At 49.1% G+C, this 24,159-nt stretch overlaps 1 protein-coding gene across 1 annotated transcript in view; it reads right to left on the bottom strand.

The window, feature by feature from the left end:
* The window catches only part of LOC103780790 (pappalysin-2-like), a gene marked incomplete at its 5' end in the record, with an annotated part of 89,302 nt that overhangs the window by 17,392 nt on the left and 47,751 nt on the right, over positions 1–24,159 (bottom strand). The window contains 6 exon segments of the mRNA XM_008948480.1: positions 2,134–2,243; positions 3,385–3,517; positions 4,198–4,366; positions 11,804–12,017; positions 14,219–14,413; positions 17,247–17,401. Coding sequence (XP_008946728.1) covers positions 2,134–2,243; positions 3,385–3,517; positions 4,198–4,366; positions 11,804–12,017; positions 14,219–14,413; positions 17,247–17,401 — 976 coding nt within the window.

Here is a 24,159-nt window from a genome sequence, read left to right as displayed (position 1 = left end):
TCCTGGTTGTCCTCAGACAGTGTAAGGGAGGCAGACCCAGAGGGAGCCACCATCAGATGGGACAGAGTCCTGGGATGCTGGCTGAGTTAGACAATTCCTGCTCAGCCCAGAGGATCCTTACCTCACCAGGGTCTTTCACATGTGGTTGTTGTGCAACTTGAACGGCATTTTAGTACACTCATATCAGTATACTCCTATTTGAGGAAATAAGGACAGAGGGACAAACCTGCTCAGATGCAGGATGCAATGAATCAGAGCCAAAAGCAAAGCAGGACCATGCCCTCCCTGAGTGGCCTTTTCAGCTCCCCAGGTGGTTTTCCTCATCCTCTCCATGACCTTGAGAGCATGGCAGCTCCTGGAAGAGGTTTGGAGGAGCAAAGCAGGGAGCAGAGGCAGAAGCCAGGGCACACTGGAAAACAAGATGGTCCCAAGAGAGACATCCTGGCCAGGGGGGAGTGTCGCTGCTTAAAGTAAAAGCTCCTTTCCCTCCTGCTCTCTGCAAAAAAACTCCCCTCCACGGGAGCCCGCAGCTGAAGGGAAGCCGAGCGCCACCGCTTGGAGAGACCAAGCCATCCAACCCCTCAGAGGCGAGGACTCTTTCCAAGGCTCGTGCTTCGCCATCCCACACACCCTGGGTGTCCTCAGCCCCCGGCAGCGACCCGCCACGGGGCTCATTCAAGGCGACGTACAGTAGTATCCACAAGCATGATGCTGGGCCTCCTGCGGCTTCCCGGGAGGAGGGGAGGGCGTTTGGATGGGAGTGCTGGCTCCTGGGAATATTGTTTGCTTTCCTTTGTTCCACCTCCTTCCTTATGCATCTCGGTTTTATTTTAAGAAATATTACTCCAGCGGAGCTGTTTTTTGGGAAAGTCGTACCGTGAGGATCCAAACTATTTGAGCTATTTGAGCTGTTTTGCCTTCAAAATGAGTAAGAGATGAGGCTCCCCCATTCCAGTAGCAGAGGCAACCGGCCGGCCAGCAGGTCCTGGCAGCCAGAGACACCTTCTGCCTGTCCCTGGCAGGGAGATGACTGCCTGGGGTTGCACATCTGCTGCCAGGGAATCAGGGCACCCAGGCTCAACCTGTGCCAGGGGCAGCTTGTGCTCTCCCAGCACACTGGCTGACAATCACAGCAGCTTAGCAGGTTTAGGCATGCAGCACATCCTGAAAAATCAGCGGGATTCCTGCATTTAACTTCATTCCTTGTGGTATCCTCCAAGTCCTTGAGACCTGGTAACTTGTGCTGAACTCTGGTACGGGAGAGCAGGAGGATGTGCAGTAGTGTCCAAAGGGGAGTGAAGAGGAAAAAGAGGCCGTGGGAGGGAGGACGGCATATTGGCACTGCAACCTCATTATGGGGAGCAGCAGGTACCTCCAGAGCAACTCCTTGGAGAGAGCCAGACAGCCCTAAGCTCACTTATGCTGTTTGTCTTTTCAAGTCTTACCCTTCTTCACTCGATGCAAGGACATTTTGGTTAAAAAATACCAGATAAAATCAGAGAATGGTTTGGGTTGGAAAGGACCTTTCAAGGTCATCTAGTCAAACCCCCTGCAGTGAGCAGGGACACCTGCAACCGGAGCAGGTTGCTCAGAGCCCTGTCAAACCTGACCTGGAATGGTTCCAAAGATGGGGCTTCTACCACCTCTCTGGGCAATCTGGGCCAGTGTCTCACCACTCAGTGTAAAAAATTTTCCTCCTTTTATACAGCCTAAATCTCCTTTCTTTTAGTTTAAAACCATCACCCCTTGTTCTGTCACATCAGGTCCTGCTAAAGAAGCTGTCCCCAACCTTCAGATAGGTCCCCTTTAAGTGCTGAATAAGTACTGCAATAAGGTCTCCCCAGAGCCTTCTTTTCTCCAGGCTGAACAACTACAACTTTCTCAGCCTGTCCTTATAGCAGAGGGGTTCCAGCCCTCAGATCATTTTTTTGGCCTCCTCTGGCCCTGCTCCAGAAGGTCCATGTCTTTCCTGTGCTGAGGTCTCCAGAGCCAGACACAGTCCACCAGGTGGGGTCTTATCAGAGCAGAGTAGAGTGGCTGAATCACCTCCCCATACCTGCTGGCCGCAAGAGGAGGGCTCTTCTCTATGCTGTGAGCAAACCCCCTGCTAGAGGAGTCCACCTCCCCATTTACCTGAACTCTGGTGGGCTGCAGGCGGTGATCCATAGTCTCAGCAGTTACGTTTCTGGGCAGTATGACGGGGTCACTGGGAGGTATGACACAGGAAGGGATGCACACAGCACCTGTGGGAGGAGATCGAGCCTTTAGGACTTCATCAGGAACCAGGCAATGGTGTTTTACACAGGGCACCATACCCAAACATCTAGGCTCCTTACTAAGGGTAGAGATGGACAAAGAGGAGATCCTTTGCCTCCCAACTTGGGATGACAATTCCTTCCTCAAATCCTGAACTATGTAAAAGCCTGTAGTTGTGACCAGTTCCCTTCTCCTGCATGGCAGGAAAATTGAACATGACCTAAGAAACCGATTCAAGCCCTGATGGCGTGACCTAAGATCCAACATGAAAAGAAGTCTGACCTGGGTGCTATGGGATGTTTGTTAAAATGCTAGGAAGCATCCTTCCTATTTTTTCTTTTTTTTTTTTTTTTTTTTTTTTTTCCGAATTTCCACTGCCTTCCTATGACTCAGGAAGCAAAAAAGCTGAAAAAAACCACCTTGGAAAGCCAGATGGACCCCAGCCCTAACCCACCCTCATATCAGGTGTGTCCAAAGCCTAACTTCATCAGGCTCTGCCCTTAGGCTCACCTCAGCCTGTTTTGATCAGACCTGGAGGACTGGTGTGTTTGCTTCAGAGCGATATGGGCTTTGGGGAGGCATCCTGTCCAGGGGAGTGTCAGACAAGATGCAAGGTCTCTGACTGAGCATTGCAGCTCTTCCTGAAAGCACAAAGTGACCAAGTCCTGGAGAAAGAAATGGATGATGTGGTCCCTCATCTGGTGAAAGTGCCCTGTTACACATGATTGTCACATCAGCTTCTATCTAGGACCTGCCAAATGAACCCTGCAAATCTCAGCAATATTAACAAGTGGAGAGACCTTGGAGGGTATGAAGGGCTAGAGATTAGGAAAATCACTGCAAAGGGCTCGGTTTGCCCTGGAGATGAGTCTGTGCTCCTTCTGCAAAGAGAGATGCTTATGCTAGAGCCAGCTTTAGCTTTGAGCTTTGCCAATAAGTACAACCATTGACAAGACTAAAGCCACTCCTGGCTCTGTGTTTAGAAAGATGATGAGAAGCGAAACAGGCTTTTTTCATTGATTTAATGGGGATTGGTACACGAAAGAGAGTCATCATGACCTTCAGCTCTCTAGGAGGGCTGAGTCAACACAAGATTTGTTTTTCTCTTTAGCTTTCATCTGTCCTCACCTATGCTGTGCCCCTGCTCGCACTTGTACTCCACAAAATTCAGCTCGGGGGGTGGCGGGCATGTACCACGTAAGCTCTCACACAGTTTGAACTCTTCTGTCCATAAACCCTCCTTGGTGCAGACGATGGGAACCTGAAAAGCAGAGGGAAAGCAGCTGGCGTTACTGCCAGCAGCAGCAGGGCTCACCCTGCCTGGCCACCCCCCAGCTCTGGGCGAGGGGAGCAGAAGGCAAGGAACCCCCACCTGCCAGTGAAATGCAGAGGGAAGTTCTCTAGGGCAGCTGGGCTGCAGACATCTAGCCCAGCCTCTATCTGCTTCGTACTGCTGATCAGAAAGCAAATTGTTTTCCAGCTGCTGCTAGATCCTACCAGAGGGAATCAACTGCACTTCTTTTGACAAGTCCCTTCCAGCAGGTTAGATGTGAAGCGTGGGTGGAAGAGCCTGGCAGGCAGCAGCCTCCATCCCCAGGTAAGCCCCTAGGTTAGCAAGCCCACTGCAACAAGGTTGACCATCATGCCAGGCAAACGTATTTGTAGCAGTTCCTAAAACCTGCTGGAAACTTTCTACTTTTGCTTTCTGATTCTTTTCACTCAAGATGAGCAGGCTTGATTAGGGCTGCTGCTTTTTGGAAGGGTCACCAGGGAGCAGGAGAGTGTTCCCAGGCAGTAGTGTACCCTGTGCCACAGCTGGTATACAGCAAGAAAAGCTTTGGGTTTGCAGAGCAACTACTGGTTGGTGGTACAAGGGCAACTTTTCAGGAGCTCTGAAGCACAACACATGCCTGATTTCTGCGTCCTCCCCAAGTCACTCACCTGCTGTCCCTGCGGCTCGCAGCTGAGGACACACTGGCTGTCCAGCTCGAAGCCCTGGGTGCAGTTGTACATGCCCTCAAAGACAGGAGGAGGTGGCTCACAGACCACGGGAATGCAGCGTCCCTCTTCCCACTGCCCGCTCTCCAGGCACTGGACCTTCAGGAACTTCCTGGGGGGAGACAGGCACCACACCGGGCAGCAGCCCCACAAAGAAACCCTACCTTGGCTGTGTCAAACATCCTACAGAGGCCAGATCAGTTTAGAATCATAGAATCATTTTGGTTGGAAGAGACCTTTAAGATCATGAAGTCCAACTGTTAACACAGCATTGCCAGGTCACCACTAAACTTCATCCCTCATCACCACATCTATAATTGGAGACATACTATAGCTTGGAGACATCTCTCCTGGAGCACAACCAAGCCCCCAGAGTGGGGCTTTCCCATGCCATCCCACACCTCACCGTGGCTGGGTCCTCCTGAAGGGGCAGCCCACGCTCAACCAGGAGTTTTTCTTCCCCTTGCTGGAGGCATCACACTGGTTTAGGAGCACTAGATGCTTTTTAACCCATGCTCAGCACCCCATTGCCCCCCAGCTCTCATGGTGCCCCTAAAGCATTCCTCTTTGTCCCATAACCCCTGTGGGTCCTGGGCTCCTTTGTCCCACCACCAGTAGCTACATACTTTGCTGGATGGAGTGAACCTCCACCAGTAAATCCTTCTGGCCTGTGCCCAGCCACTCCTGAGGCTCCTCTTTGTACTCCCGCCAGATCTGTCAATCCCACTCTCGCCGAGGGGCTGTCGCACTGCAGCAGACCAATCCCATCCCATGCTGCTAAAACAGCCCAGGCACAAAACACTTGCCAAAAAAACGATGAAAAAGAAAGGAATAAAGAGTCTGGGAGCGGAGCCCACCCACTTTTCAGTCTCCTGTCCTTGGCAGCAATAGAGACACCACAAATTCTACAATGAGGCATTGAAACCCCACGAGGCATCATGCTGGTTGGGGGTGGCTCTCCTGGAGAGAGGACATGTCACCACAACCCCAGACTTGGACACACAAGCTTGGGCAGCACTGATGGGCTTTACCTGAGCCAGTGTTCATTGCTCTGTCCTTAATGAGATTTGTTTTTCCCCTGCCCTCCTGTCCTTCTTAACTAGACAGCCCATTCCAGCTGCTTGCCCCTGCATTCTCCCACCACTGGTGCCAGGCACCACATTATGGAGTTCATAGCATGCTGCAGGTACATGAAGAGTGGTTTAACTCAGTTGGAGAACTCCCGGGGCGGGGGGGGGGCTAAATTTCCCCTTGTTCTAAGCAGCAGAAGACATTGCATGGGGCCACCCAGCTGCCCCACAACACACAGTGCAGAGTCATGCAGCTCAGAGCAAGAGGACCCCATCTACAGCCCAGCCTCAGACCTGGGGCAGGAGCTGGTGGTCGTCCCTATCATGCTCCTGCTGGGAACTCCTCAATGGGAAATCTGTGAACTTTTTGAAACTTTCTCAACCTTCTAAATATTTGCAGATCTTGGAGGTTTCCCTTGTCCCTTCATAAATCAGGGATCTGTTTTTCCTAAAGACTATACAAGGTGGATACTGGTTTCCTGCTGTGGTGAATTCAGGCTCCAGCAGGTAACGTGGAGACTGGCAGGGAAGGGGATAGGATGTGGCAGGTCCTCTGGCACAGAGCTCTGCACAATATCTTCCCACCAGACCGAGCCAGGAGGGTGGGTGGCCATGGTGAGAGAGCCTGAGCAGCAAGGAGTGCTACAAGGTCATCCCAAGGGCAGCAGCCTTGAACTGGTTGAAGGGAACCTGTAACTGTGTAAGATTTTGGAAGCGTCATGAGAAAGAGCGACTCTGGATCCTGTTGTAGGCATCTGTGGTTTCAGCCCACCCCAAATTTAACTTCCTTGGTTGCTTGCCCTTTCCGCTGGCATCACTTTTTGAAGTTATTTCCATCAGACCTTGCTTCCTCCCTTGTTTGTTTGAATGCTTTTCTGTGCCCACCTTTAAAGGTTAGCAAAAAGGCACATGCTGTGAGGCTCTTTGGACATCCAGGTCCTCAATCAGCATTTTCCCCTTCTTGAACTGATTGGTAGACAGAGTGTGATCCATCTGGATGACTTACAAGGAATAAATCACTGAGGCTTAAGCTGATAGCATTACAGGGGTAGGAGCAAACTTGGGGTACAAAGTAGCATCCATGGCATGTGTTACTTCTCACATCTCCATGAGCCACTGGAGCACTTCCCTGTTGCCCCTCTGAACTGCAGGAGAGGCCCTTTGCGTGGGAGATATGGGAAGACCCAGGAAGAAATGCTGAGCATGGGGTCAGTATGTCACAGGAGCTGCAGTTTGCAGAGGTGCATGCTGTGGTTTGCAGTCCCATCACCTTCACTGGGGCTTCTTGTCTTGATGTGGTGCTGGACTGGTCCCCAGCACGTGGCCAGCACCATGCGTGACCTCTGCTACTTCATCCCAGACCTGTACCTCACTAAGACTTGGGGACAGAAGCTGCCTTGCTCTAGGGGCTCATCCCACCACTATCATCTGTTCTGGAGAACTTGAAACAGGGCTAGCCTGGGCTGACTCCAGGGTAGAAAGTGGTGTGTGTAGCACTGCTGCACGTATGAAGCAAGCAGTTTATTTAAAGCACAGAGAAGGGAGAGGCTTTTAAAAAAAAAAAAATGAAAAAAAAAAATTAAAAAACACAACCTCCTAGCAGCTTGAAATTTCCAGCCCCCCCTGCCCTGACTTCTTCTGATCTGGGTTAGTGGCATTTCTTGGGGATTAACAAGGAAGCCAGGAAAATCAGAGTCAAAGCTTCACCCTCCAACAGGGCAAGCGGATGCCTGATGGGTAGAGGAGGCAGGGGAGACATCTGAGGCCAGCCAGGGCTGCATCTGACGTGAAGGCACGAGCCCAGCTCTGGGAGCCGAGCACGCAGGAGCCTGGCTGGGATCCAGCCCTGTACTGGGGTGGCCAGCTCAAGGGCACTGGGTCTGCTGGACAGGAACGGTGATAAATGAGCCTAGAGCCTCATGTCCCATGGCAGATGTTGACAGCTTCAAAAGGAATTGGGGGAAAGCAGGGAGATTTGCCAGTAAATCGAAAGAAAGTACCATCAGCTTGTAGGACCTCCACTGCTGTGCTCCAAACAGCCTGGGCAGCCTGGGCTGTAAATCTTCATCAGAGACCTTAGAGGTGGAAGTGACACAGGAGGCTGTTTGACAGCCTGTGTTTTCTTTACCTGGCTCCCTCAGCTGTGCGGGCGTTTGCCTTTCATCTGTATGGGGCCAGATGTGGGCAGAAGCAGCAAGTGCCCCACACCTTTGCACCCACCAAAAACGTACAGTGGCCCAGTGCCCCACTAAACTCTAACGCTCCCAGGTCAGGCTATCCTGCTCTGCCCACTGTGATCCTTCTGCTGCATGCCCAGCCCCCAGCCTGCTAACTCCTTCCAGTCCATTTTCTCCTCCATTCTCTCACCTCCTCTCCCTCTTTCATGGCCTCTATAGTCTGAATGGGGAGAGGGACTGACATCTCCACTGAGGCTCATCGGGGCTGTGCTCCCTTGATCTCTGGTCAAAATGCAGGCTGAGACTTTCAAAGATGCCTGAAAAGACCTGGGTGCCTGGCTCTTTGCTTTATTCCTTCTAGCTAGCAGAAAGACTCCTAAACTCCTCGGAAAGGTATCTTTGAGATCCTCGAATCTCTCCTCACCCAGAGCACTGTGTCCGGCTCTGGAGTCCTTGGCACAGGAAAGACACGGACCTGTTAGAGTGAGGCCAGAGGCCACAAAAATGATCCAAAGGCTAGAACCCTTTTGTTGTGAAGTCAGGCTGAGAAAGTTGGGGTTGTTCAACCTGGAGAAGAAAAGCCCTGGAGAGACCTTGTTGCAGCTTTTCAGTACTTAAAAGGGGACTATAAGAAAGATGTGGACAGTCTTTTTATCAGGGCCTGTTGTGACAGGACAAGGGGTGGTTTTAAACTAAAAGAGAGGAGATTTAGACTTTCTTAGAAGAAAGAATTTTTTTAACACTGAGAGTGGTGAGACAGTGGTCCAGGTTGCCCAGAGAGGTGGTAGAAGCCCCATTCCTGCAAACATTCCAGGTCAGGTTGGACGGGGCTCTGAGCAACCTGCTCTAGTTGCAGATGCCCCTGCTGATTGTAGGGGGTTTGGACTAGATGATCTTTAAAAATCCCTTCTAACCCAAACTATTCTATGATTCTCTCCAAGGAAACATCTTCCACTGAGCAAGTGAAACAATGCCTCTTCAGGTATGACCTTTTTGGTCCCCAAACTGAGAGCAGCTGCTCAGCATTAGTGCACTCCCCTAATGGATGTCCTAGATATCCCTGTTAGAGAGCTGCTTCAGATAGCACTTCATAGTGGAAGAAACAGCACTTTAGGAACAATGTGCATTTCCCCCGGTGTACCTGATCTCTGACTTTCAGGCCAGCTAATTCAACACAGCACTAGTGGATGATGCCAAACGTTGCTCCTTGACAGTTCATTTCTCTGTGTGATCCAGGTGGGTGGGTTAGTGATGCCATTGGACAGATGCTGTCCAGAAAGAGAGCGCTCCCATCAGAAAGCACAAATGCATACATGAAGTTCCCTTTGTTACCATTATTTTGGGGTTGGATGTAAAATAGTTGGCAGCTGGAAATGAGGCTGTTACATGGACTCTCCAGGCTGAAAACAGATTTCTTTTAGGAAGAGTCAAAGCAGCTTTACCCTTCATGTCAGCATCGTCAGTTAGATAATCCTGCCAGCAGAAAGGCAACAAATCCCTGGCAGGGTCTTGATTACACGATCAAGATTCCTCAAGGATTCGTTGTTGACAAGTGGTGATTTCTTAAGGGCCAGGTTAACAGATAAAAGCATCTTCTCTGAGACAACATATTTCTTCACCATCTTTCTCTTCCACTTATACTGTAGGAAATAAATTTCAGCTAAGACTACAGGAGCCTTCAAAGCATCCTTACTACCCCTGCAGTAAAATTCAACTAAGGAAACAGAAGTGAGGGAATCACATGAACAACTGTGTCCAAGAGCATCTTCACTTGGACAGAAACAGCCGTATCCCAGCCATGGCTCAGGTCTGCACAGGGTGGGCACTGTAGCCCTACCACATAAGGAGCAAAGCCCTAGGGCCTGGTCTCTCAGTCCAGCTGTAGCAGCCACAGTATTTTACAAGGTGCATGAGAAAGAAATACAGAAAGCTAATCAAAAAAACAGCTAGTCAGGAGGTGATGCTGACTGGGTTGAGTTCCTGCTTACTCATATTACAGTTTAAATGTCCCTGTCCACAGGAGATCCACAGCCACCCCTGAAGAAAGGTGCCTACAAGCAGCTCTTGAATGAAAAAAACCCCAAGCTTCTTATAACAGTGCTGTGAGAAGCTGAGCATGTCCTTCACATAGTAGCAGAATGGACTGATCTCTTGGGAACCCATGGACACCCAAAGATGCCTCTGCACCTTCCCTGGAGTACAGTTCGGGTCCCATAGCTGGTGGTGATGAGGAGGTTACACTCCCTCCATTGTTCCCCTCTAAAAAGGCACAATTGCTAGACCTAGGAGAATAAATCAAATGAAGCCTGACTGTATTTCCAAGGTTGAGGTAGTTGTATGGCATGAGGAGCCTTCAGTGCCAGCCACAGGTCTTTGTCCAATACATAGCACACAGAAAGCCTTGCTTTCTTATGCCCTTCAACACCTGTATGGCACTAAATCCTTTAGTAAGCTAGTGCTTTCTGAGTTGGTGGACAACAGGGAGACAGTAGATCAAGAACTCAGTTTGCTGAACCTAGGAAGAACCCAGAAAGACTTCAGAAGTACCCAAATCTGATGTCCAAATCATCAGCTGAGACCCTGCTTGCATGCCAGCACATCAGGAACCTGTGCCCCACCAGTGCCAGCCCTTTCCAGAGCTCTCCACCACCTTCAACAACTCGCTTTCTCCAAAACTGGCCTGAACAAGAAAGCAACCTCTCACTCTGGCAGCTCCCCTCCTCTGCCTGCCAGGGCTGAAACACCAGAAAGGTTTCCAGCAATCCAGCAACTGACTGGCCCATATACTGGCTAGTAGCTGCTGCTCGCTACACGTGCCAAAGGGTTTGTACTCACGCTGAGTGCATACACAGAGCTCCAGATGAGACAGGACACCAACATCCCAAGGAAAAGCTGTTGCTTTGGCCACTCACACAGCAGTTAATCTGTGTGATAAGTGAGCAATGAATTTTCTGTTTCAGTGTTTTTTTTTGTTACTGTAACAGGATCACACTCTACTATCAAAGATGTTAGATGGATTAGTAGTAATGATAATAGCAAATGTGAAAACACCAGCTCAGTGTGCATCACTATGAAAATGTAAAACACTTTGCAGAATTTTCCTTGACTTGTCTCGCAGGCTGTTCAGACCCATAGGGAAGTTACACGTGCACTAGAGGAGCCTCAGGAAGTCCCAGAGGACATCCTTTTGACCAGCAGTTGCTGCAGCATGACTGAGATGACCAGACTGTGCAAGCTGATCTGATTGTATGTCCAGTGCCCAAAATGTTGCAGGCTGACTGAGATGACCAGACTGTTCAAGCTGATCTGATTGTATGTCCAGTGCCCAAAATGTTGCAGGCACGCAAGCTGCTCTGCAGTTTGCAGAGCAGTCCGTGTGATTGTAACTACCATCATAATTTACTCAGCCCCCCTTGGCCCGAGAAATGATCCTAACACTGTGAAAAGCTGTTTACAGAAACCACTTCCTTCATTATGAGGCATGAAATTTGGCAACTACACTTCCCAGTGCACAACAACCCTGCCCCAGAGCAAAGTGGAGATGAAGTCTGCATTCAATTAAAACTGGAAGGGGGCATTAAGCAATTAGCACATAATTACCTGATTTGGGCTAGCGTCAAGACTCTGGGGAGGATCCGGCCAGTGCCAGGGAATCTTTAGTGACCATGCCCATCAGGGACTACAGCTGGAGGCACCACAGACAAAATGATGCTTTACCCCCAGCACCGTGATATTCGCTGAGTGCAGGGGCTAGTGAATCACCAGGAATTTTTTCCTGAAGCATAGGGAAAAATTTTCTCTGACTGAAATGCCAATGCTTGAGAAAAAATTTAGCCAAGACATGCAGGGGGTAAAATGTTAACCCTGACCAAAGGCGGCCATTCATTCTTACAACCCCCACTGCCTTGATTTATGTTTTACTGCTTTTAGGAAAGACAGTAGCTCCAGGAACCTTCCAGCATCTTATTATGTCTAATTACCTGAGAGTCCACAAACACTTCTGTACATGCTCCATTTTCACCAAGTGCATTGAGGTGCATGAGAAATTCACACACTTTAGGCTAAGGCACTTAATGGACACATGTGCAACAGCAGTTTATGTCTTGCCCCACCTGCCTTCACCTAAACAAGGGGGATGCCTCCCGTATTTCAAGAAATCTGTTTGACCAGAGCAAGCTGTTCTGCCTTCTACCTATCAAGTCAGCTCTTCAAGACTGCCAGCATACCATCACCTCTCCTTTTTGCTCACTCTGGAGAAGAAGGAGGAAGACAACAGTGATAACAGACCCGCCACAGACTCACTTCTTAGGCTTGCCCACTGTGTTCTCAGCCACGTGGTATCCAGGCTTGCACTTGTAGCGGCAGATGGAGCCCACGTCGTGGTTCCCCTGCAGGCACCGCGGGACCAGGAGCTTGGCGTTGGCCACCGCGGGAGGTGCGTCGCATTCCAGCTTGCAGTAGGCTTCAGGGAGTGACCAGAGACCGTCCTCCAGGCAGGTCAGCCACTGGTTTGATCCTGACCCCAAAAGAGAAGCGGTGTATCAGGGTTACAGCTGACGTGGGGATGGAGTCCTGCTGAGGGAAGCTCAGAGCAACCAATGAGAGTCCATCTCTTTAGAGTGGATACTGATACCAAGGGAGGCAACAAATGCAAAGACCGTAGATGCCATTGCATGCTTGGTCAGGCTGCAGCAGATATGCCTTCAGTGCAGACAGAAGAAAGGAAGGAACAACTTCCAGGCAGTGAAGAAAGGATTTTGGTTCTGCAAATCTCCCCAAAACACTCATTAGACTTCTCCTCTATGGTGATGCCTAAGGATAGCATCACTGGGCTGGAGGCTTTTGTGTATGACAACTCTGTCATATTTAGTTCAGCCTACCTTCATTCTTCCCAGGTGCTTTTTGCAGCTTGTCCTCACCCAGCTTTACAAGCTACACTACATGTGCAGCACAAGATGCGAGGTGCCAGGACAGACAGACATGAAAGCCTTAATTGGTGTGACTGGGAAATCAAACCACCCATTACTAAAGTTTTGGCCTAAGTATGACAGCCCAACTCTTTGTTGCCCCGCTAGAGAAAAGGACATTTGGTAGACCCAGCTAATGGGTGGACAAAACTGCACAGCTCTGGGTGTGCCTGCAATAAGTATCCAGGACTGCATCACTCACATGGTGTGGATGATGGATGGTTCACTAGGAACTGCTGAGCAAGAAAAAAAGATGGACTGGAGTGAATGTGACTCTTCCTTCTGAGAGGTTTGAATCAGCAGGTTCCTGGTGCAGCCAGACTGCTCCACACCCCCTTCAAGCATCACCTTCTTTTTATGGGATCACTGCTCTGCCTACATCTGCTCTTGGACCAGGGGCAAGACCATGCCTCTGCTCAGCGCTTGTGTTCCTGGCAGGCCAGCCCTGCTGAGGGTCACCCCTTGCACAGCCAGGCCATCCTTCCCTTGCCTGTTCTTAGCACTCATCGTCCTGCAGCGCCTGCCTGTAAGGACGCGAGCCTCCGGGGAGAACACGCGTCAAGCACGTCCCTGCCTCCGCTGCTTGGCCGAGTCAGCTGGACCTCTAAGAGTTTACCCGCGTGGCTCAACAGCCTTGGCCAAGCACCACCAGCCATCGTGTCAGCTGCTGGAAGTCACCCAGGGCACTCCACTGAGGGGATGCCTTCCCACCAAGGCAAACCTCCCATTGACTTCAGCGGGAGCAAGAGGAGTCTGCGAGTGAAAGATCAGATTAAAGCCCTGCCCTAAGATGACCAACCCAAGGCAACGGGCGTCACTTTGGGCAGAATTTGGGCTGTTGAGTTGTCATTTGTACGCCACCCTTTGATCAGCTCACGCTGAGGATCTGCTGGCATCACCCTCATCGTGAAATAAGACCTAAATTCCCTGCAGCTTTTGCTCCCTAGATTTAACTTAAAAAAAAAAAGTAAATGATTTTCATACATTTCAGCTATAAACGTCTCCAGAAAATAGGGCACCCATTAAAATGATTTGTTGTATGTGATTGTTCAGAGCAAAAGCGCTGGTGGAAACTCACATAAAGTCCCAATGCTTGAAGCTGTCAAGGCAATTACCCCCGAAATCCCGTCCAGCTCAGCCTTGCACAGAGAGGAACAGTAGCTCTCTTTCTCCGACTTGGCTTAAAAACATTCCTGCGGCTATTGATGGAGTCGGCAGAATGAAAGCCAGGCCATGGCGTGTCTGGGGGGCTGCTGTGTGTCTGGGTGGTGAACATCTCCCAGACTGCTCTGCAGTTGTGGGCATCAGTCTCTATGGCTTTATAGAGCCCCAGGCCTCCCGAACCACAGGCTTTCCCACAGCCACCAGGCACTGAGCCACTTTTGGCTCTCTGAAGTCCTCTCTGTCTGTCCACGCTGGCTTCTGGCATGCTGCTTGCCTCCCTCAGCCCCATAATGCTGGAGGCTGCCAGACCTCACCAGCTGTCAGGAGAAGACATCCCTACACCCTGAGGCGAATGGATAAGGGCTGCCAGCCAGGGGATGGGAGTCAGAGGGAATTATCCTCACACTATGGAGTGTCCGCTCAAGGGGGGTGGATGCCCACCATTTTGGGAAGTCTCTCAAAAGCCTGCCTGGCTAGCAGAAGCCAGGATAACTGGGAAATTCAAAGTAGCAATACTCTATTTGGACAGCTTGGGAAAGGTGGCACCAAAAAGGGTGGTAAGATCTCCAAGCACTCCATACCATACCTTGAAGCTTGGCTGGATGGATGCAGGAGAAGGAGCATCTCTGCTGGTAGGTGGTCCCCTTGGGGCAGGAGAACTCAGCGTAGTACACGTGAGACTGGTCAGGGACACCACAGTCAACAGGGTCACAAGTCACTGATCTGTCCCACTGTCCCAAGCTGCACATCAGCACCACTTCCTGCTGCAGAGAAGGCAAAGCTCCATCAGACCCCTGCGAGTGATCTTTAATCTACTGGTTTGCTACCACTGCAGACAGGGCTGACCAAGACTTCAGGGCAAGGAGAGCTTTCCTCCATTTTTCCTTCTTCAGCATGTCCTTTCTCTCCACCCTGGACACAAAGTCACAAAGCCATTACCTGTTCACAAGGTGATACTTGGGGTGTGAAAGCAGTGAATGGCCTTTGGGGTAACCTAAAAGCCACCTGCCCAATAGACCTTCTCATGCTCGGTTTGCTTGCCTCCAGAAAATGCTAGCTGCATGCACACTGTCTGAGCAGTGCCAGAGCACATTAAGGGAAAATCCTTCCAAGATACGCTACGACTTCCCAAGCTAGAGGCTATTCCCAGCTCTGTGTGCTGCTGTTTTCTCCCACACGAGATCCAGCCGTTGATGGGCAGCTGTCCTGTTGATAGTTTTTCCCTAAATGTACCAGTTCTCTCACACTTCAGCCCACAGACTCCACTGAAAACAGAGGTTTGTATAACCTCATTTACAAATCCTAATTACATAGCCCCTCTTGGCGATGGGATTGCATAAGAAATTAACCCTCAGTAGTCCCACCACTAAATATGACCAATATGTTCCATGAACTCCATCAACAGAGTGGTAGGTGATGATGTGCCGTGAGCAACCCAGTCTAGTGAAGGTGTCCCTAACCATGGCAGGGCAGTTGGACTCGATGATCCTTCCAAACCAAACTATTCTATGATTTTCACTCCCAGACCACGAATCTCAACCCAGCAGTCTGCAGAACAAAAAAAGTTGTCTTCCAGCTGTTTTTGATGTCACTTCATTGGCTGAATACAACCACTCTACCAGTACAGTCAAATGTGTGACCTCTCCTCCCAGGTCAACGTTTTGATTGGACCTGGATGTGGTGGCTCTGAAGAACATCACTAGATGTGAGCCTGGTACTACTAGGTGTTCAGCAGGATCGTAGTGTAGCTGAACCAGGTGAAGAGAGGGTGCTGTTTGCATTTTCCCAAAAAGCCTCAAGATGAGCAGGCCAAAGTGCTGGGGATAAACCCCCAACCCTGAATGAGGGTTGGCATATGGATGATGCCCACAACCAGGACCCTCCAGGTTGGTTTTCACCCAGACTCTGGCCAGCCTTGGGTGGAAATTGATGAGAAGATCAGAAGAAGGTGCCCCCGCCATCCACATTAACTTGGAGGTGGGACAAGAATCCACCTCTATAAGAACGGACCCTGCTGGTGGTGCAGTTGGGTGGTCTGCTCACACAGTGCATGTGGTGTGTGGGGTTCTGGCTATTGAAAGGGGCTCCCCAACTCTTCATAGCAAGTGGAGCTCCCAGGACAGTGGGGCAAGATGACCAGACTGATCACCTGGGTCCTTCCATCTCCCATGGCATGGTTCCAGAGTCAGCTTGCTCCCTTCCGCACACTCTATACTGTGAGGTAATGCATTGACTTATTCCTCCCTCCAGTGGTCTGGCATGTTGGATCCTTGGTCTATGATTTAAGAGTGGAGAGAGGACTTTGGCTACTTGTTTGTTTGCCTGCTGATGATAATAACCTTCTTAGTTGGGCAAGTGGTCAGGAGAAGATTAGGGTCACACGGCCAAACCAGTAACATGACTGGAGGGCTCAGGGCAGGGCACTTGCAAGTTGCCATCTGCTGTGACAGCCACATGGCAAAGAACTGTCCAGAAGTTTCCCATCACCCTGCCAGAAGTGGGGAAACTGACCTGCAGCAGATGTGTGTTGTATGCTTTTGTTTCGGAGAATGGGAACATTTTGTTTTCCTTGGGCACGCTACAGAGCCACGTGGCCGTGTAATTAACAACCTTAATTAATTAAGCATCCCCAGCTACCCCACTGACTTCTGAGAGCCCCTCTCTCCTGCAGCAAGTACTGATGGGTGAGGTATGGAAAACCTGCCTGCCGGGCATCATGAGCACTTCCAGCTCTCCAAGGAGAGGAAAGGTCCACCCTGCTGACAAGGCCTGACTCACCTCCATCTGTCTTCACCCTGTGCAGTTTCACACCCTCACTCCTTCTGGCACAGGAACCAGCTCAGCCCCAGAGACTCTTGTTCCCCCTCCAGGGACAGCCTAAGGACATGGCACGCTGGGCCCATGATCCTGCCAAGGTCACTGCCCAGATCCAAGGCAGCTCAGCTCCCAAGGACACACCAGTCCCAGGTCTCCTCCACCAACAGCTAAGAGCTGTAGTAGCTTGTCGTTTGTGTGAGGCATCCCCTCACCCGCTGGAAAGCGGGACCAACTCTCTCATGGTGACCTCTGTGCTGCCCCACTGGCTTGGGCAGCATTTTTGCAATGCAACGCACAGGAAGAAAAGCTCTCCGTGCTGTTGGCTGCCTCTAAATATAGTCGCTCTGCAATGACTTAATTTTTTCCTGAGCTTCTAACTTCAACTAAAAGAGAGAAAACATCCCCAGGATGTTTAACCCTCCCACTAATGCCCATCAGGAGAACAGAAGTATCTGCTTCTCTCTCTGCAGCAGTGTTATCACCCTGGCTGGGGGCATCTCCTGCAGTGGCTTTTAGGCCTGGCAGAGCCATGGTCTGCAGTCAGCAGTGGGCTGAGAGAGCTAGGGAATGAGAAGGGTCTCCAGAGCAGGACCATGAGCACAGAGGTGCAGCACTGGAGCCTCCATTGGGATGATGTTTCTTGGAAAAGCAGTGCCGTCAGGGCTGAAGAAACAGGGAGTCCCAAGGTCACTCCAACTACGTCAAGGTGGTTACATCTTTTCTTAACTAGCCCTTGGTCCAACACACGTTGAGGTTACCCCCACCCTGAGGTCTACTCACCCATGTAGAGCCCAGGCTCTTCCCATTGCTGGAGCGGAGGACGAAACCCTTCTTGCAGGCGACAGTGCACACCATGTGCCCCGGGCCATCAGAGGTACAGTTGAGGGTGGCAGTGTGAGCAAGCAGTGGCCGTGTGCAGCTTCCAGATCCTGCACAGGCACTGTGGACACAGCTATGGAAGAGAAGAGGAAAGAGATCAACCATTGGGTCCCAGGGCTTCTTCAGCAAGGAGGAGCTCTCTCCAGGTGGCACCTAAATGGTATGCTGAGTGGGCCACAGATGCCTACAGAGATGCACACCTATCCCTCAGCTCCAGCTTCTTCCATTGTTTTTAGACTTTAGACTCCTTCTAAAGTCCATGCTGACCAGGGTGGCTACTCTTCTACCCAAGGGTGTGCAGGCTGCACAGAGGCTGGACTGAAGGGGCTAGTGGTGCTTGGTGTAGGTGGACCAAGAGGGTGAGAGGAGGGAGGTAACAGGGAGGGAGCAGGCAGATGGCATATCCAGCAAGGTCATAACTCTCCCACGGCCCAAGAGGGAAAGCTGATATCAGACGGTCCTGTCGAGCATCACTCCTGGATGCACGAGGAGCAAAGCTGTAAACAAGTCTTGGTAGCACCTTCCTGAGAGGGCTGCAGCTTCTCTGGCAGCAAGGTGGTCTTTACCACATGACAATGTCTTATGTTCAGCATGCTCAAATCATACTAGACACCAGAGAACTTGTGCAAGAGAACTCCTGAAACTGTGCTCTGCAGTGTTGTAGGGAGTACCACGTTAGACTCACATAATCACAGCCACTCGCATGTGTCCTCCCACATATACTCTGTTCATGCACGTATCTCAAACTCCAGCATGTGGGGGCAGACATGGGACAGCAAGAAATCTGCACTTACCAAAGGCAACAAAGCCCAGACAGTAACACTGTGTGTTTCTCCTTCTTGTAACTTTTGATTCCACACTGCAATTTCAGTCAGTGCAGAGTAAGACAAGATTTGCAGCAATAGGTGGTCAGGAAGAAAAGACCTTATTAAAGCCTATGCTGATAGAAGGGCGACAAGCATGTCAAACCCTGCCTTAGGCATCAGAGAATCTACTCAGTTGAAAGGATTCTCCAATTGCAAGGAAAGGCTTAGCTGGAGAAGAAACCTCTGCAAATATTAGGGAATCATTCATGAGATGCTCTTCAAACTATGTGCAGTCCTTACAAGATCTGGCAGCAGAGCTGCCTGAGCTTCATGTTCACACAACTACATCACAGCCGGTAGCTTTCTACCGGAAGGTAGAAGCCGGACGTGCTGCAGCTGTCTCCTCCACCCCACTCTTGCTACCTTCCTACTCTCCTTTGATGGACTTGAGCACCTCTGCTTTTCTCACAGGCCCATGCAGCATTTCAAGCCTGGTCGTGTTGATGCAAGGCTCTTTGGAGACCATCTTTACATATGCATGTCCAGCTCTACAGACTCAGCTGTGGCCACCAAGGTGAGATACAGCTAAAAGAGGGAATTATCATCCCCTGTGCACAATCTCAGGTTACAAGAGGTCCCAGGAAAGCTTACATCATGTCCTATGTCCCTTGTAAATAAACAGTCCCTTCCTTGCTGTAACAGCTTCCCACCAAGGACTAGTTTTAAGCATCACTAGATTAAGCATCACATATAATCCTACAATGAAAAGAAGCGCAGGCCCGAAGGCAACAGAAAATGCAGCCAGTAGATTAATTACCTGGGATGTAATGAGGCTAAGACATGGGGCTGACACAACAGGTCCCACAGGAAAATGTCCCCTGATTATCTGGCAGTCAGGCTTTTACATTTTACCAAGTGATTCAGGCACAAAAGGTGACATCTGCCCTCCAGAAGCAGGGGTGCAGCAGCTTCAGGTGATAACAGGGGAGAGAAGGGAGGGAGCTGCACCCAAACACCTCTCCTCTACTCCCACCTTTGCACGGTGCTCCGTGTTTCACACAGGGCATGCAGAGACAGCCTTTGCCTCTTGCGCTCACTCCACCTCTCCAGCCAAGGATGCATGGCTAGAAATTCCACAAACAACACACACACACAAAAATTAAAAATAAAAATCAGGGCCAACATGGACCTTAAGAGAATGCAACTGCCTTTGACTCTGGGCAAGTCCACAGAGTCAAAGACAGGGTGGAAACCTGCAGGCCACAGCTCTGAAAGAGCCGCTGGGCACAGGAGGGGACCACAAAGGCGAAGGAGAAGAAAGGGGCTGTTTTTTCAATGCAGACCTGTTTATGAAGTGAGAAATGGTTTCAGGGCAGCTGCTGCAAATTCTTTCACTAGCTTATATTTCCATTTGCTTCCTTTTTAAAGAATTTGTTTTATGAGCACAGCATTTGTCAGGTCATTAGCTTCTGAGGGCATCTGGTACCAATTGTAACCCTCTCCCCTCCCCTCCTGTAGTCACCATCTCCAGGCAATTACTTTGCTCCCTGCCTGTGCCCCCAGCACACACGCACGCACGCACACGCGTGCGCGCGCACACACACACACACACACACACACACACACTCCTGTCTCCAACTCCACCTCCCCATGATGGAGCCACTGTCTTAAACCTCCCTGTGTGCATGTGTCTGCACAGAGGCTGAGCTGCTTCTCTTTCCAGCCTCGCTTCTCCATCCAATTCCATTCCTTACCAGCCACGGGCATGTGAGGAGATGCAGCTGGTGCACAGCATCACTCCTACCATGGTGCTTGGTGATACATAACACACCACTGCAAGAAAGTCCTTACCCCGGGTGTCTCTGGGCACATGGAGGTTATCTAACCAAATCATAGAACACATGCTGAGTAGTGGGGCTGGGAGGTGTGTGGTGGGTTCACTAAGCAGCTGTAGGCTACAGGGCAGCTGGGTGGCTGCTCTGGGACCCCAAAACACCTAACTTCACCTGCTCACGATGTTTGAGTTATGGAGGGTGTGCTCATCCCAGCACTGGTTCAAGATGAGGTGGTGGCACCTTCTGGCCACATCCAGCTACACCAAGTGCTTGGTCAGAGCAGCTCTGCTGGTGCTGGTAGAACAACAGCACTTTGTCTGGGGCCGCCTTGGCAGGTGGGACAATGTTGTTATTTAATAACAATTATTGAAGCACAGATCCTTTTCAGCATTACTTGGGCACATTTTTGTTTTCCACCAGTTTGGAAATGTAACCAGCAATGCTGGTATGAAGTAGATAGAGAAATGAGCAAGTTTCTTAATGTATTATTATATAGGAAAAATGTTACATAGATTTGTTATATATAAGGGACTGACAATTATAGGTCAACAATATCAAAACCTTTCTTTTTATATTCGCCACACATATACATTCGTGCATTGTTTTAGAAATAATTAGCTTTCTCTTTGCCCCAAAAGATGACTGATTTCCCCTATCCCACAAATACCCAATATGTTTTATTTTGGAAATGAGCTGAGACCTATTAACTCAAGTTTTGAGAAGCTGTTCTCATCCTACATGTAGCTTTGAAGTCTGGTGCTGCTCTTCTGGACCCAAAGAGGGGCTCACGCCACTGAAAGCTGTCTGATTTTCTCAAATATATCAGTAAGCTTAAAAAAATTATATATCATGTCTACCTACAAACTTTGCCTTGATTACTTCCTTTAGCACTATCATCACGAGCTATCACTGCAATACCCTGGGCCAGGACATCCTTGAATTTGATGTACAAGTGCAGGACAAAAAAAATAAAGAAAAAGCCATGTTGCCTGGCTCCATCATGATCCGCATCCCTTAGCAGGGTTTGGGTAAAGTGACGGAATAAATCACTGCTCCCAGCTGCTGGAACAGTCTAACAAAGGCTGGACGAGGAAATAGTGCAGTTAGCCCAGTTCTGATCTCAGCATGAAGGAGCTCTTTCTCCTTTTGATGATAAATGAAATTCCTGTATTGCAGCTGCAAACTCCTGACTCCCATTTCAGATTCAGGCTCTATAAGATGTGGGACAAGCCAATATTTTTTTTTTTTTTGCACAAAACATTAAAAAATATTTCCATTTTTATCGTAGCATCTTTTGAAGCTCAAAATAATGCTTTGTCAACAACATTTTTACAAAATACCTATGCTTTTTCTCCTAACTTTTTTGACATCAGTACCAGCCTGCATGATCTTCTCGGCTCACCAAGTCCCATAACTCATACATCAAAGAATGTCTCAGATCTGGAAATTTGTGAAATTCTGCCCAGCAATGGCCCTAACTGCTCTGGAATGATAAGAGCTTTGTTCTGAAATGGGACCAAGTTGAAAACTAGAGCAAAACTTTTCCTTTGGGATCCTCTCAAGAATAAAAGCAGGAGGCAAATGCCAGCAATGGATCACAATGAGCTGGTTGTGGCAGTGCTGGTAGGGAGGCATCTTTTTGTTGTGACAAACCCCAAATTCTCAAATGCTGAAATTTTGTATTTTACAGCAATCATTTCATGAAACCCAGAAAACACTGATTTACCTAAATCAAGCTAAGCCAAGCCAAATACAGTGCAGCTGCCTAAGGTATAAATCATCCATTGTTGTGGTATCTACCCAAGCTTTCAATCCAAAGATTGCTTCTAAACTCCCTTATCATCAAGTTCCAACTCTAACAGGGGAAAATTATTGCAAGTTCATCTCATGGTGTGATTTCTGGGGGAGAGAGGGTTGTAGAAGATGTTGATGGAAAGGTAAAGGCTTCAGCCAAATCTTATGAAGTTAAAAGTAGTCACTACATGTACTCTAGTGGAGTCTGGATTGTAGCACTGAACATTAAGGAGATAAAAGATGTTTACCCCAATGTGGTTTAGCAAAAGAGAAGAGCTAGGAAATAAAAGATGTTTTGGAAAAACTTGGGAATTTCTCGCTTCAGGCATGTTTCTTGTGAAGGGGAAAGGTCTCACTTTTCCAGGAAATTTGATGGCAACCATCCTTGTGGGAGCAGGCTACGTGTACAGACCCAACGGTGGTGATGGTTCTTGATTATGATCTTCATTGCGGTTGTCATCTCAAAATGTCTGCTTCTGTACGTGGCTCCCAAAGAAACTTGGCAAAAAAATAACATCCCTGTGAGTCATCTACTGTCATCTGCCTCACAGATGATAGAGAAAAGGCACCAGTAAGATGTCAAATGACCTGCTGGCCCCCCTGTAGCTATAGTGGCAAAGGAAGAAAAAGAAGCAAGAGAAGATCAATCTTTATATATTTCCACACAGTTCCTTTCCAAGGATTTTTTGTTGTTTGCTACACTAGAATAGATTTATAGAAACACAGAAAGTGAAGCTGCAGGTGATGTCAGGTTTGGTCTAGTCAGCTTCCCCACCTGAGACAGGACTGTTTGTACCTTCATCATTCCTAAGAGGATTTGGCCCAGTTCCTTCCTGAAGGCAGATGGTCCACATGCTCATAATGAAGCCAACACACATGTAGGATTTCTCTACCAGTATTCCTCAAGGGTGCATATCCAGCTATCCTAAACTCACCTTTATCCATATCTGATTCCCATGGCAGCACACTATACCTCATTTCTGCCATCTCCTATCTCGTCCAGAAGAATTCACTTCTGATCCACATCCACCACCAAGAAAGACATTGTGTGGGGATTTCAAAAGGGAGCTGTAAGCAGAAGCCACAGCTGGACTGCAAGACTTATGCTACAAGAGCTAAGATGAAAAAATATTTATCATGACAGAGAAGAGATAGTGAGAGGATCTGATCACTCTGTACAGACACATACACGCAGAAAAGTTGTCTGCTGGCAGGAGGCATTTAGACCTTTCTGACAACAATGGAGCAAAAGTAACAACTTTCATCTTGAAATCAGAAGCACCTTCTCAGCAGAGAGTGTGGTGGGATATAAGAATAGCTCAGCAGGGGAGGCGGTGGACTCATCACCTCCTGCAGCCTGTAACATGAGATAAGAGCCTACTGAAGGACATGTTTGAATCTAGTTTCTGTGAGAAATGCTAGTGCCCATATATGACATCAGGAAAAGCAGGGTAGGACAGGGCAGGCTGCTGCAGTAGTCCACCAAGGGCTCTGCAGGCAAACCTCAGGGTCTCCTAATGCTTGTTCCCTTCTTTACTTGACATGGGAAGGACAGAAGGCTTTGCATGATTCATATAACACCCATACTGGTAAGAGAATAAGGAATCAAGATCAAATAGCACAAAACCAAAACATAGCCCGATACTAGCTACCATGAAGAAAATTAACTCTACCCCAGCTAAAACCAGCACATCATCCCAAAAAAAGCCCATATAGAAAGCATTAAACTGAAAAAGATGACTAAGCTGCAGAGAGCAGCAAAAGTAACAACTTTCATCTTGAAATCAGAAGCACCTTCTCAGCAGAGAGTGTGGTGGGATATAAGAATAGGTCAGCAGGGGAGGCGGTGGACTCATCACCTCCTGCAGCCTGTAACATGAGATAAGAGCCTACTGAAGGACATGTTTGAATCTAGTTTCTGTGAGAAATGCTAGTGCCCATATATGACATCAGGAAAAGCAGGGTAGGACAGGGCAGGCTGCTGCAGTAGTCCACCAAGGGCTCTGCAGGCAAACCTCAGGGTCTCCTAATGCTTGTTCCCTTCTTTACTTGACATGGGAAGGACAGAAGGCTTTGCATGATTCATATAACACCCATACTGGTAAGAGAATAAGGAATCAAGATCAAATAGCACAAAACCAAAACATAGCCCGATACTAGCTACCATGAAGAAAATTAACTCTACCCCAGCTAAAACCAGCACATCATCCCAAAAAAAGCCCATATAGAAAGCATTAAACTGAAGAAGATGACTAAGCTGCAGAGAGCAAACAGAATGGGGCAGCCCATGAAAATCATGGAATGGTTTGGGTTGGAAAAGAGCTTTAAAATCCAGCTGGTCCAATCCCCTGCAGTGAGCAGGGATGTCTTCAACTAGAGCAGGCTTTTCAGATCCC

This window comes from Merops nubicus, unplaced genomic scaffold, assembly GCF_000691845.1.
Source record: "Merops nubicus isolate BGI_N331 unplaced genomic scaffold, ASM69184v1 scaffold1061, whole genome shotgun sequence".
In the NCBI taxonomy this organism is placed as follows: domain Eukaryota; kingdom Metazoa; phylum Chordata; class Aves; order Coraciiformes; family Meropidae; genus Merops; species Merops nubicus.
The sequence above is the reverse complement of the archived record's forward strand: the minus strand, read 5'-3'. Positions and strand labels throughout refer to the sequence as shown.